The sequence below is a fragment of the Berghia stephanieae genome, chromosome 1 (genome assembly GCF_034508935.2).
Source record: "Berghia stephanieae isolate SIO BIC M18660-M18661 chromosome 1, UCSD_Bste_1.3, whole genome shotgun sequence".
Taxonomy (NCBI): Eukaryota; Metazoa; Mollusca; class Gastropoda; order Nudibranchia; family Aeolidiidae; genus Berghia; species Berghia stephanieae.
In genome coordinates, this window is record NC_088360.1 from 73640222 (window position 1) to 73656101 (window position 15880).

The 15880-nt window shown below is 35.0% G+C and overlaps 1 protein-coding gene across 3 annotated transcripts in view; it reads right to left on the bottom strand.

The window, feature by feature from the left end:
• Positions 1-8377: 8377 nt before the first annotated feature.
• LOC144956519 (uncharacterized) overlaps positions 8378-15880 on the bottom strand; it is a 133814-nt gene continuing 126311 nt past the window's right edge. For 2 of the 3 annotated variants that reach the window (XM_078887081.1, XM_078887090.1), the window contains one exon: positions 8378-9363. In XM_078887081.1, the coding sequence (XP_078743207.1) occupies positions 8695-9363 (669 nt within the window). In that variant the 3' untranslated portion in view covers positions 8378-8694. The remainder of the gene's footprint in view (positions 9364-15880) is intronic. The other variant, XM_078887071.1, reaches the window with a different exon arrangement.

Sequence of the window (15880 nt, forward strand, 5' to 3'; positions counted from 1 at the left end):
ATACTCTAAAGAAGAATTAAAACAGCATACCCAGCAGGGTCGAGAAAGCAATTGCGTCCTAAGATGTGTTGAAGAAGTGGATTGGAGAAAGGTAAAACAGTATGGGACAAGTTGGAAAAAAAACTGATAAAAATAGCACGACACCGATACATGGAAAGGAGTCGTAAGTGGCTTTTGCTGGTCCTCAATGGAGCCAAGGGCTTAAGTATTTAAGTAATCGTTGAAAATTGATTTTTTTTTTTCATTTTGTGGCGTCACAGCTCATAGTTATTAAAATGTGTGATAACGTCAATGGCCTTTATAGTACAATAACGGCATCAAAGTTATGATTTGAGAAATCGTTTAACTTTAAAAAACAGTACTTACGTTTTAAATTGGAAACACCGTCGTTGAAAACAGAATATTCGTAGAAACGTAGTTACTACCTCGAGACAAAGTTTGTCGAGATCACAAATTCGAATCATTCCCCTCAATCAAAGATGTGAGAGTTGTTAAATGTTGAAGTTTAAAAACAGAAGAAAATAAGGAAAAAGAGAAGTAGGTGACTGGGAAAACCCCAAAACTTTAAAAACCGAGGTTGCTTTGGTACTAATGTGCACCAAAATCTGAATAAGAATGAAGAAAAAAAACAACAACTTTGAACAGCTATCACCGCTGACGGATTTCTTTTTGTAAACTACTTGAGAGAGTAATAAAAACATAGTCTACATATCATTTTATGAAGGTATCATACAGCATTCTTGGTTAGTTGCATCAGCATTAATGATTGCTTATCATACGTTGCTATAGTTTCATCTGCGTTGTTTAATAATAAGTCAACACAATTAAAGGCTGTTTATTCAAAAACCAAGTTTATGTCTTACCATTATCGTCAATAGAGTAGAACTAGCAATGCAACTCTGGCTTCATTGAAATACAAATAACAGAATAACATCGCCGGCGCAGAGAGTTTCATGACAATCGATTATTTTGACCGAGGTTCCCCAATCACAGCTAGGCATGCTCATACCATCAAGGTGTTGCTCGCTGATAAGCCCGTGGGTTCCATTTGGGCTTGGTCCTGGATAATGAAGGGGATGGAAGGGGTGAGGGTGGGTTGTTAGGGAACGCCTCTGGTTCCAGAGATTACGCCTAGTCTCATTACCCGTGGTGGAATTGAACCAGTTTGGTTTTCCTGATTTTCACCCTTGATAAATTGTCTTTGAAAATGATGCAAGAATCGACTTATTTTATGAATGACCAAACTGCGTTTGGAACACACGTTTTGGAACAGACTTTCTTATCGTTTTGGGGTTGTTCTTTTTTCTCTTTGTCTTTTTTTTCTATTTTGTTTCTTTGTATAATTATTTCAAATTTGTTTTTATCAAATTTACAATACCTTTAAATCGTGTCAGTGTTAGTAAAAATGAAGGTGACGAGATGGTCAAAATAGCAAGTGAGTTTATTTGCTATTACAACATTCCAAGAAAAAGAATAGGAACTTGTTCCAACAAGCGACAAAAATGTATACCAAGAATAGTCTATTCGGCCTTCTAGTTTATGATTATTCATATTAGCTCATTGTTTGTTATCTTTGCCTGTGAACACCTCGAAAAAAAGTAGAAGAAAAAGGATAAAGAAGAGATCAAGAAAGTTTAGTTAAGACTAAGCTGAACGCAAGTCCAATGAAATGTTCTACTACTGCTGAAAAGCTCAGTTGAAGTCCTCAAAAATTATGACATATAATGTAAACTTTTCTTCTTCTTCTTCTTCTTCTTCTTCTTCTTCTTCTTCTTCTTCTTCTTTCCTCCTCCTCCTCTTTCTTCTTCTTCTTCTTGCCTTGTACACCATCATATCGTGTGCTGTTGGGAGATGTTACTTTGACTCATTCAAATAATATAATATTACTATGTATCAGAGTTTAACCAATTAACTACAGTACTCTGGACATGCACGTATTAAAACATTTGGCCAGAAAACTCGTCCTTCAAATATCGATCATTTTAAACAATCGATATTTGAGGGACGAGTGTTTGGGCCAAATTTTTAAATACGTGACTATTAAGGGTACGGCAGTTAACTGCCTAATTGACGGATGATAAAGAGCTGTGGTGAAAATCATTTTCGTAATGCTCAACGCAAAAGGCAGATTTTATCATTTTTTTATGAAAAAAATATTCAAAGATATTGTTTTCATCAGCTTATCTGAGTTGAATATTTACAGATTATCCAAGAACTTAAAAACTAGAGCCAAAATAATACGAGGAATAACTTTTCAAAGTTTCAGAAACACGAAATATATAAACGTTAAACTCATTTGTTTTGATCCTTATATCGAAAGAATATTGTTTGTTGTTTGTTTTTATGGGTTTTATTGCGCTTGCGACACATTTAGGTCATTTCTGCGCCACTGGAAGAAAATGGGATAGTAAAAGATTTACAACTGAAAACAAACTAGAAAAAGAAAGACAAAGGAGAATGGTTCAGTTAGGGTGCTTGTTTAGATTCCAAGAGCACACTGTCAGTTTAATTAATTTAAGATCACCTAAAAGTCTCATCCAGACATAAGAGAGGACCCCACTAAGAAGGGGAAAAAACTAAAATGTTTACAAAACATTATACATTCAAAGAAAAACATATAACAGTCCATAATAGAGAGATACTTTTCAAGGGGGTAAAAATATAATATCCCAAACTGAACCTATACATTTGACTGTTTGCCTCATAGCCAAGGATTCCGGCCAGGGGCATGACAAATGTTTGTTTGTTTTTAAGGGTTTTACGACACTTGCAACACATTAAGGTTATATCAGCGCCAGTAAAAAGGAAGAAAATGGGATAGTAAAAAGTTCTAGAATTACAACTAAAGGACCCAAGAAAAGGTAAGACAAAGGGAACTTGGTTCAAATAAGAAACAGGTGTAGATTCCAAGAGCACACTATCAAAGTACTTAGTTTGAGATCACTAAAAGTCTCATCCAGACACAAGCACAGGTCCCCACTAAGAGGAATACACTCAAATGTTTACAAATTATATATAATACGTAAATAAATTATAATACAGTTCATAACAGAGAGATGATTTACAAGGAAAAAAATATCACCTCCCAAAACTAACTATACATTTGACTGTTTAACTCTCAGCCAGGATATCCGACCAGGGCCAGGACAAAACCAAATAATCTCATTCCAAGACAAAGACAGAAAGCCAGTGGAAAACAGATATAGGGGGATAGAAGAGACAGTAAGTACCTCCCTGCCCACTATGGGATGGGGCATGACAAAACTAAGTAATCTCATTCCAAGACAAAGATAGAAAGCAAGTTGGAAAACAGATACAGGATGATAGAAGACTCAGTAAGTGCCTCCTTGCCCACTATTGGAACGTCGAAAGAAATATATCTTTTCTCGTCCTTTAACCCATCATTTCAATTCCAATGTTGCATTTACAAGTAAAACAAATAGCAAAACTAAAAAATGAAAACAACATTTCTTATATAAGATTTGTAGTCGTATTTTATTATCAGACATCAATGACTTGAGAACCATTTCAAACACAAATTATCAAACAATGAAATCACTACCTCATATCATGTGTTATGGTCATTATGATGAACATGAGAGTAAAAGTTTTTTTTTAATAAAAAGAATGTATACATATTTGGAATAATCAATCAAAAATAAAATACTTAATTTCATAATATCCACGGAATAACAGATTAAAACGAAACATAACAATATGTCAAGGAAAATTATTGCACAAAAATATATTAAAACTATTTGAGTGGGTAAGATTTTCATCATTGAAAAAGAACAAAAATATCAAATATTTACCGTTCCCGGTCTCAAACCCCTTTTTCAGTGAGTAAAAACAATAATACGTCACTTTAAACCACGTTTCTGACGTTTGACTGGATTTAAAGTGATGTTTTGACTATTTCTGTTATTGTCTGAAGAAGGATTTTGAGCCCGAAACGTTTGTGTTTGTTTTGTTTTCTTGTTTAAAGCTGCCCTATTCATTTTGGTACTTTAATTATTTTTTTACAGTCCACAGCCCCCAACAGCTTATTTCATGATTTTAAAACAAGGTTGGGGATAACTAGAAAAGTTCAGCCTTGTGAGAATAAAGGCAATGAAATATGATTCAACCCAACAATTTCTTTCTCAGTTTTTTCTTCTTTCTTTCTTTTTTTTTTTTTTCTTTTTTTTTTTTTTTTTTTGTTGTTGTTGTTGAATGTAAAAGTTTTAAGGAATGCTTCAGTATTCTAGTTCAATGGATAAATTATGGAATAGTGAAATCTTTCTATAACATGAAACATGCAAATATATAACTTCCCTATACATACTAAGACTGATATACCTATAACTACATACTCATACCTAAATACGTAATTATATTCTCATCTTAAAATATACTTTCAAATAAACGATTTACCAGTGGTGTTTTGAGGATTTTTTTTTCTTATATGTTTGTTTTGGGGTTTTTGTTTTTTTTTTTGGGGGGGGAGGTAATTTTTATAAATCGAGTTTACCCCCCCCCCTTTTTTTTTTTTTTCTTTTTTGTTTGTTTGTTTATATTTATATATTTAGGAAGAGACAGTGAAAGAACTCGTCTTTTCATGCCACAAGTGAAAAGCTTAATCCCAGCCCACTACACAAATTAGGTTGCACTTCAATACTCAACTTGGAAGTAAACATGTTTTGTTTTGTTTTTTTAATTATTGGTCAGAAAACTTGTCCTAATATCGATTAATTCAAATGACTCTCATCTTGTCCAAATTTCTCAAACTTTCGGAAGTTGTGATAAGGAATGTTTTGGAATATATAATGCTATGTAACTTCCTCTTTCAGTTTTATTATGTTCATTTTGGCTATGGCAAAGTAACTGCACAAAAAGCCCTAGTATATCGATTTGCATGTCAATCTTCATTGAGAACATGCTAAATGATAGAATAGAAACCTGATGATTATTGTTGAGACATTTGAGTGTATTGAGTCAGACTAGAATTGTCAATATGAAATAAAATTAAACCATTTTTTTGTTGATTTCTTGATTGTGATTGCTTTTTTTTTAGCAATAATGATACTCATTTTGAGATAAATAATCAATTCTTAACAAGAAGAAGAGGAAAGAGTAACCTTCAGCAATCAAATCAACCCTCCATCTTTTTTAAAGACTGATGAATCTGAGAGAATAGAATTTTAGACATATTATCTCTGTTTTGACTTATTTACTTTCATAACTGTAAAATATGACATTGTTGCCCTCACATAACGCCATGTTGTTAAAGGATTCTCTCTTGTTTCCAGTTTGAAAGTATGAGCGCGTTCCTTTTTTTACAGTGGAAACACGCACTGAATCCAAATCGCAAGAGTGAGTAAAAGATGCCGGCAATTTATAGTCTAATTCTTTTATTTTTTGTATGAATGAAATTGGTTGATTAAATAACATATATCTTGGTAATAAACCTGTTTGTAAAGGGCTTTGAGCACGTTTAGTGGATATTGTCCTATATAAAAGCTAAATTTGTTTTGTTATTTTTTTTCCTGTTTTTGTTTTGTTTTGTTTTTGTTTTGTTTTTTAATCATCTACTGATTTCTGTTTATGGATTAACTTGTATATTTTCAGTAACAATGTATTTCTGGTAGTTCTGTTAAACCCCCCAGTCTAACACAAGCACCAGTATACATCTAACCTTATGATTGGATTATAAATTACACAGCAGTCATTGGTCTTTCGTCAGAAAATAGAATAACAACAATATCCTTATTATGTAATAATATGTCCAAAGCGTATTTGTTTGATCTCAAAGCTTGAAACCAAAAAGGTGGTGAATGAAATACCAATGGCAGCTTCAATAATTAACATGAACACAGCAAGGACCGTCACAGTGGTGAACCCAATCTATCTCAAAAACGACATATTATTATTATAATCAGTACCTGTTTACTATTGTTGTCAGCTTATCAGAGGCAGAATAACATGCTTTTTTGCTGAAGAAGTTGAAAAGGTATTATTTATGGACAAAGTTTAACATATTTAAGCTACCTTTGTAATAATTTTAAAGTTGCACAATAAAATTTTCTCATATGTATCTAAATAACGCTGTTGACGGATAGATTGTATTCTGATTTTTGAGTATTTTCCCCCAAAATATCAAAAATCTTAAATTTAAGCACTGAGTGATAAAATCATATAATTACAAAAACGTAATATTAGAGTTCGTCCTGGCCTTAGCAAATTTATAATCTGGATTGCATATTTGGCAACTTAATTTGGAAACCAAAATGAAGATTAGTTGGTTTTGGACGCTTTAGATATTTCAATTTTATCCCCCCCCTCTCTCTCTCTCTCTCTCTCTCTCTCTCTCTCTCTCTCTCTCTCTCTCTCTCTCTCTCTCTCTCTCTCCCTATCTAGCCTCTACTCTATTCTCTTTATTTCTTTCTTCCAGTAATTACACTTGAATATGAACACAAACACATTTCATAGAGAATAATATCACTGAGTCCCCCTCCAATCAGTCATCATAACATTGTTAAATACAAATACCACTAAGTCGTTAAATTTCTACTCTACCAATCAATATTTTATTTCATCCTGAGATTCATTGATACCAGAGAGATGACCCAGTGCGAAATAATAGCGTCACTTGTATCATGGTAAACTAAACTCACGTCTATTTTAGAAATATATTCATTCTTACGTTAATAAAAAAAAAAGACCCGTTTGTATCTGAAACAAAACAATTCAAAATTGAACTGGAGAAAACCATTGAATTATTTGTTCCGATTTTAGTATTGTGGCCGTCCCCACCGGGTCATCTCTCTAGGTTTACGTTTTATAATTTATTGAGCATACTTCTCTCTAAAGTTTTCTTAAAGAAAATGATTGAGTGAATTATCAATATGATGATTACAACACAAACACTCGATCACATATGACATGGTACAACTTAATTGAAAGTTATATAAATATCAACAAAAAAAACAAACTACTTCATAACCATTCATTTGTGTAACATAAATTAAACGTGTCTATTTTGTCTGTGGCGAAATTTTAATTTTCGAGATGTTGATTACAAATAATTTATCATTGATTCCGTCCCAGTGACAGATATGGATTATATCTAAAGAAAAACAGAAAATTGCATGAATTTACCTACACTGCAGTCCTCAATTAACTGTTGGATGCAATGACAATACATGCATATATCATTATTTGTTGGGCATCCGTCGTATATTTTCAGCAGCCAATATGGAATGAATAAGAAAACTATGGTTGAGGCTGACGATGATCTTGATGATGATAGTGTTGGTGGCGGTACAGAAAAGAAAGAGGGGAAGAATTATGAAGAGAGAGAGAGAGAGAGAGAGAGAGAGAGAGAGAGAGAGAGAGAGAGAGAGAGAGAGATCAGAATGAAAAAATGAAAGAAAGGAAAAGATACAGCATCAGAAATAGTAAATTATTTAAATGCAAGACTGGATTCAATCATTTGTACCGATTGTCGAATTAAGAAACGGTTTACAACACATTCCTACTCAGAACATTGTAAAGATCAAGGAATGTCTGAATTTTGACAGAGCCTCAAAGAATCAAAATAAAGGCAGTCTGAATAAAAACTTGAAAGTGCTACACTGCGCGGTGACGGCTTTGAAACAGTCAAGAAGTGTGGGGACCAATTCAGAAAGTGGATAAAGTTAACCATAATATTATTATGGTTGCAGAATAATCATCAGATTATGATGATGTAAATGACAGTTTGGATCTGGCGAATCAATCATTAAACCTAAAATACAATATAATGTCACAGAGTTTCAGTATGTGTCGTAATTCATTCCCATAACAACAACAACAAATCAACACCTCGTGGATGGTTAGTTATAACGGAGCCACTATCGTTTACCAGTTCAGCCGTACACTTGAAAACTTCGTATTTTAACATTTGACCAGAAAACCCGTACAAATATCGATCGGTCATCTAGGCCAAAAACTCTCAAATCTTGGACCTCGTGAGGTTCTATGTTTGAGAGTTTTTGCCAAGATGAGGGTCATTAAAATCGATCGATATATGGAGGAATTTTTAGGCCAATTTTTTAATACGAGTTTTTCCAGAGTACGGCAGTTACCAGGTTAAAAGGACAAGGATATGAAAAACGACATCGGATTATGTAAGAGACATCGTAAATAACAATATGAATCGGCGTTGATTTCTGAGAGTAAACGAACAGAATACAGAAATACAAACTACATTGAAATGCACGACATTATAATACTATTATTATATACAATAGATTGTCAATAAAATATACTATCTGCCTGCCATTTTGTTCTACTCCAAGTGTTTTGGCAGGAATGTGACGTGCAGAGATAAATGTCACAGAACTCTTCGTGGTCAATTCTTTTATTTTATCTTTTTTTTTTCTTTTGAGATCAGTCATTGTTTGTGAACAGTGAAAATTAAATAATTTTTCTCCTGTTGAACTTGGGTTGAAAAACATCCCACCGTTGACCTGTGATGAACTCATTCTTAGTCAAGGTCGTGTAAATCGTTCAGACACAATGTGAGTGTTACACGGGAATGTTGCCTGAAAGTCTAAGTAAGCACTGATATCATCATTTATTGATATCAGTAAAACTTCTTATCAAGTTCAAAGATAAGATTATTGTGAAGTGCCGTTTAATTTAATGGACGTTTTTAACTTTGGTAACACACTCCTAAAACAAACGCACATAGTCTTTATAATCACTGCAGTCCGCGTGGGGTTGTGTGTTTGGCCGGGTCAGCGTGTTGGCTGACGGGAGAGTTCCATAACCGGACATTTGATAAACGTGCTGTGACGAAACATTCCCCATTTGGTGAGTACTACTCATTCCAGGTATCTGCATTCCTGAAAGTGAATATGGCGATTCCATATTAGTGCCGTAATGATGGTAGCTGTTGTAATTCTGTTGCCCATACTGCGCCGCTGCCGCTTGCCCGTTAGACAGACCATAGTGAGATCGCTGCATGCATGAGCCGAGATCAGGAACTGGCTGAAACATGGGATTTGCGGGATTCCAAACATCAGCCGCGCTGTCCCTTCGCTGCTGGTTCAGGGAAACTGTTGGGGGTGCGGTGTGAAGCATGGGTGAAGAGACGACAGGTTTGTATTCGACGGGAGAGACAGATGCAGGTGGTGGAGGTGTGCTCTTCATGGAATTGTCCACGATTTTCTTTGGAGGCGGTGTGGTAGTGCTGCTGGCGCTGGAACCGCTATTGCTGTTATTGTTGTTGTTAGCTGTGGTAGTGTTGTTGTTTGTGGTTGTGCTCCCAGAGGTAGTCTTCTTCTGATCTGCGGCTTTAGCTTGTTGCCTGCATTTAGCTCTTCTGTTTTTGAACCATACCTGAAGATGACAGAAATTGAGGCATAAGAATAACAATTGATCATTTATTTTATACGGCTTCATTTTCCAAAATAAATAATTCTGGACAATTATATTGCTGTTCAACGTTGAAATAAGCTCAATAATCTCGTCTTGTACCCAATCATTAATTTGTATAAACATGTTGGAGTTGTTTTGCTCCCTTTATGTGATGAGCTGATAATTGCACCCAACGACAATTTGGTTTACGTCAAAACAACAATTGAAGCATTTCTCGGAAATTTTGATGTCGTAGGTTTAAATAATAATGTATGTCAGCAAAATCAAATCTTTTTTTTTTAATTGAGCATTTGTATAACGCAAAACCCACTAAACGTGCTCAAGGCGCTTTACAAACAATAATCACAACGACATTGAAGCAAAACTCAACCAGCCGACCAATCATCACTCAAAGTTTTTCAAACAATGACACCATTACTTCCTCTGGGCACGGCCAGACAATCAGAGCAACATCAACAAAGAATCCAAACATGACGGGCATTGTACTAAACGCTAAGCAAAGGGACGGACTGAACATTTAGCAGTGGGAAACGAAGTGCAACAACTAACGAACCAGGACAGGTCGAAAATCAAACATTGTATGTTGAAGGGTGGGGAAATCGGCGGATGAAACTGACCCACGCGAATTTTACATAGGTCAATATTGGGTGCCGCTCTGTCAACAAACCCGCCAGTTTCCAAGCTATCGATGTGCCAATAATGGCGGCCAATTTAAAGAGGAGAGACCTGTGTATTTTGCTGTTTAAACCTCCTAAATGGGAACATTACATTTATTTCAAATCAATCCCAGTTTTCCGGTCATTGGCTACATGGCCTTTCTTGGATATTGGCCCCATTCAAAAGTAAACCAATTCTCAAAAACTTTCATTTCAGAATAAAATGGTTGAATCAGCAAATTTTCATTCCACAATGAGGTTTATAAATAAGTTTATTTTGTAAGTATGTTCTTTATTTAACTAAAACATAATTCTTGATCCATTTATTGTGATTTAAGTTTAAATTACTTCTCTCTTTTGTTTTTAAATGTAAGTACATATTTATTTATATATTTATTCATTTATTTATTTATTTATTTATTTATTTTGTATTTTGCTCTTATAATATCAAATAATCACGAAAAAGCAAAATAGATTCATATTTTCTGACAAAATGTCTCTAACTAACTGGCAATGTGTTATATCATTTTCATAATAAATTTACGATTCTCTTGATTTCAAGCTTCCCTATTTCGAGGGACTCGACTACCATCTCATAGAGGTCCAGCGTGACCTTCATGGGGAACCCGGCCGTGCTTACGTCACGTCGTCCAAGGGGAGACAAACTAGCCTGAGTGGAATTCGAGAACTCAAAGTAAACAGAGGGAACTTTGTCGGCAGGCCCGTCTCATGTTCGGTATTGGAGAGGTTGAGAAGTGGAAGATTCTAAGAATGCACACGGTTGTCTTAAAATTCCACTGCACTGGGTCAGTCGTACGAGGAGATAGGAATGACAAGAATTGAATGCAGGATGAAATTAGATTAAATATTGTGTTCAGTTTGTTATTTATTAAATTTTAAATCATTGTATCTCAGATTAGACATTAATTGCCGCATCTATATTAAAACATCATTACGATAAATAATATGTAATTTGTAATTTCAAGGTGAGAGAAAAAAAAAGGAAAACTGATAGATTACTGTGAAAATGTCACATACTACTCTTGGGTTTACAAGAGATAGTAGAAATATTATACATAGCATGTTTGGATTAGGCAAGGAGTTTCTTAGACGGGTGACTTTTCGACAGATAAGACTTCATTACTATCGTGATAGAAGGGAGACATTTTAGGTAACGAAGGATTGTTGTCTTGAGACTGTGTGGCCGACGGCAGGGGACAACTGAAGGGAGATAAATGGACATGTTTTGGTGTCTGGAGTAATATGAATAAATCCATTGACATCCATTTATATGGCTCTGATCTATGAGTGTTTGTCTCTCGGTGAAATTAAACTGTTCACAAATACAAAGCAACTCTGGCCCTTGTCAAATAATACAGTTCCCGAACAGAGTGATGTGTTTAATTTCTTTATATTTACTTTCAAATAATATAGTATAGAATAAGGACGGGTTATTTCATCCCGTGCTGTTCATCTATCAGAAAAAAATAATTTGACAAATAAGAGAATCTTTCATTGACCAATTAATTCCAAAGAAAATAGTTACTATGTAAAAGCAATTAATTTTTTGTTGTTTTTCTTTTCAAGTTAGGTCAAATTGAACTTTCACTTTCCTAGACATGATATTTCTGTGGCTTTCTTTTACTTATCTTTGAATCTATTGCCTCTGATGTGGTGATATCAGAATATTCATGATATAAAAATTGCTTTGATCGACTTTACAAAAAGACTAGCGGAGGTTTCACAAAGCATTGAAATATCGTGTCATGGACAAATAAGAGAGAGAGAGAGAGAGAGAGAGAGAGAGAGAGAGAGAGAGAAGAGAAGAGAGAGAGAGAGAGAGAGAAGAAAAGAGAGGAGAGAGAGAGAGAGAGAGAGAGGAATAACTGCAAGCTCTGAATTGACTAAGATCAGGAAGATATCACCAAAATGGTTGAAATAATCCATTTCCAAATTTGATCACCTTTGGCTTTTCAAAGATTGAAAATTCAACAAAGTCAGTCGCATTTCATGGATAATTTCATAGAGGAGCCATTATATTTCAAATTATTACGTCCGTTTCTACATGCTGACAAAATACATTTGAACATTTTGGCGAGAACCTTAAACTTCAAATATCGACCTATTTTATGAAACCCTAACTTTTCAAAATTTCTCAAAACTGGTGCTTGAAACGTGTCAAAAATTCTCAAACTAATACTTTCATTGGAATTTTGGATCATCTTAATGGATCGATATTTGAAATAAAAATTTTCCGACCAGAAAAGTAAAAAGAAGTCTTTTGTCAACCCAGGCTAGCGTTCTCCCTCCGATCATTGGAGTGTCCGGCACAACAAGCCATTGACAATGGAGCAGCTATCCAAACAACTCTACAAAACCAGTCCAAGCGACCGGCACCGTCAATGACCGTCCACCATACACAGGATATCCTGAATCGACAATACACCGGAACCAACCGGACGGAAGGGCTGAGACGTTAAAACGCGCATGCCCAACCCAATCAACACAACACAACGGGCCGATAATAGTTAAAATGTGACAGAATTACAGAACACAAACGCCCAGCCAATTATGGCAAATGCCCAATAAAACACTCTGGAATGTGTCATTCAAACTTCCAATAATTTTACCTATTGACACAAAATGACCATAAAACTGACCGGCAGTCGCTAGTGTGTGCATTTCTATAATTTGACAACAGTGAGAGGGTGATATTGTTCCCAGCTGTTTGCCTTTTGTTCAAGAGTTTTGGAGGGAATGAAAGAATCGTGCAAGCAACTTCCCTCGACTTCTCTCCACAGTCAACCCCTTTAACCCCAAATGACATTATTCCAGAGCGTGTTCCTCATCCACTTGAACAGAGTATTGCGTTCGATTCCAACACAATTTGACAGACGCAAAGAGAAATAAAACTGTCCCTGTTCGGGTCTTGAAATGACAACAGAAGGCACATTGTCCAAAATCTATATATAGTGGCTAAAACTAATACAAGCCATAAAAGTTTGCCCAAGTCCTCCATTGCATTAAACTGCCAACCCGGTTTCTGTGTCGTGTACACAGTTTTAATTAAAAAGACGCTAAAAAAAAGCTGGTTTCGAAAAGTAACTTTTCTTTCATTGTTTTTCTTTACTTACGTAACGGTTTTTACAAATTACTTAATAATAATAATAATAATAATAATATAATAATAATAATAATAATAATAATAATAATAATAATAATAATAATGATAATAATAATATAATAATAATAATAATAATGATAATAATAATAATAATAATAATAAATAATAATAATAATAATATAATATAATAAAATAATAATAAAAATAATAATAATAAATAAAATAATAATAAAATAACATAATAAAGATAATAATAATAAGGGTACTTTTTTTTAAAGATCTGAACAAGTGCCATGAAAGGTGGCAGACAAGCCAAGAAAGAAAAATGCAAGAAAAAAAACATCCAAAAAAAATCAGTCTACCTCGACCGGAGATCGAACCCCACATGCACACTCCCTGAGGTAAAGGTAAACTGATTTTTGAGATTATGTTTTTTGCCTTGTATTTTTCTTTCTTGCTTTGTCTGGCGCTTATAAATGCACACTTGTTCAGATCTTTATCTTACACCGGTGCCTGCTCCCAGGTTTCTTAATCTATAGCTTTTTTTTAAAACCAGATATTTGTTAATTCAACCAAATTCTCAGTTCATTTCCTTTAGTTGATGTTCACTGTTTAGGCTACAAATCATGTTTTGAAAGAGGCCATTTCATTCACAATTCTTTAATGATCGAAACTTCAGTCATAAAAGAAGTTTTTCAATTTTCCTAAATTGGTAGAACCAACGAGAATCTTGTATTGTGTCGAGGTGGAAAATATATCTATAAAATTAAGTAATTGATTCGATAACAACTCATTTTGATGTTTGTATATTTTCTAAAGAATGATTATATTCAAGCAAAAGAATGAGGATATTGAAGACAAAAACAAACAAACAAACCAAGAGATAGCTATCCAGGATGTTAACAATGAAAAGAGCAGGGATTAGGCCTCCGTTTACGGTATGTTATTATCGTTATTTGCATGCGGGTAATACGGTAAAGTGAAGTTAATACAATATCATAAATATAATTAGTTAAATGGAAGTCCTCGGGTTATTGGTAAACTGATGGAATCTGAGAACGAGAGAGAAAAAGAGACTGGGTGAGAGAAAGAGAGAAGAGATAGAGGAGTGAGAGAGAGAGAGAGAGAGAGAGAGAGAGAGAGAGAGAGAAAGAGGCGTGTGTGTGTGTGTGAGAGAGAGATAGAGATAGATAGAGAGAGATAGAAAGAGAGAGAGAGAGAGAGAGAGAGAGAGAGAGAGAGAGAGGGGGAGGGAGGGAGGGAGGGAGAGGGAGAGAGAGAGTATGGCTGAGTAAAGGAAAAAAAAGAGTTTCACTTGTCTCAGGAAACAAGCAAGTAGGATGATAATTTCTATCTATTCCGATCTTTGAACAGACCACCCCGAACTCATACTTTGGTAGAATTTATTGTTCACGGAGCGTATACAGGGCCAACAACAACAGTTCTCAATGCACACATTTCCACTTTAATTCTCTGGTCTTGTCAAGCGCTAAGATTGTTTGAACTAGGTCGGCCAAGGTAGCTAGCTAGCTGCTATACACCATTAGTCTCATTTCATCAGTCTTGTGACTGTCAATAGGTTTTGCCCAGTGCCATTGACTCTTGGACATACTCGACGGACCTATCGCGTCCTTGTCAGACAATCAGGGGGCCACGACATGTCAGAATTTTACTTGGGGCCAGGAAAATAATGCTTGGAACACTTCGTCGCTATAAATTACGGATTTTTTATGTATGCATGCACGTAAGAGAGTTCATGTCCGATGCTGTCATGTACCCGACGTTCAATTATTTTCAGGTCTGATAACCAAATTTATTATGGGCTCACTGTTGTAATGAAAATCTTAAAAAATGACATAAAATATAGTTCATTACAACAATGTTAAACTAGGCCCATAAATGCGTTCGGATGTCAGACCGGCATATTTGTATACGTCGTATTTACCCCTTTTTTTGTCGACGATCAATCCTCAGATGTGCTTTAATAATTTGAGAATAACTTGTATTACAATTTATCATATGTATATTCTTTTCATCTTAAATATATACTGTTATTATTATTCCAAATAAAAACTACAGAATGGGAAAGAAATGTGCATTGGTACAAATGACGTATCATTCATCATCTTCTAGATTAGACCAAAACTGACCAACCGTTACTTTTGTTTTCACAAGGCGCTATGGAGAGAAAAATCGTGTTTTTTAAGAAGGGAAAGAAAATTGAAAAGGTACAAGAGACGTTTTTATACTCGGCGAAAAATTGTTCAACCGTTGCGTTTGCTTTGACAAGAGGGGCCCGTTATTTTGGAAATGGCCAGGCACTAATAGAGGCAGCAATTATTCCGGTCGACCTCCGGCTGTTGTTTTACTGTGCAAACATTGGGGGACGGAATACGAAACTGGAGAGGTCTTGACAGAATAGTCGGGGCGAAAGGTTGTTACATAATCATGGAAGAGTGGGTTACCTTGTGGAACGAATGATTTGGAATTGTTTGGGTGGATATACAGTATACAACTTTTCTGAATTGTCAACTACTGGGGTGGGGTGTCTTCTATCACATTGCAATTAATTTTCTTACTGATCGATGGACCAAGTGTATTGGGTGGGATTGATGGCAGAAAATGTTTTATTATTAAACACGGCTATGAAGTAAAATTGGTACTCTCTCATTCCAGTAACAACTCATATTCTTGGGTA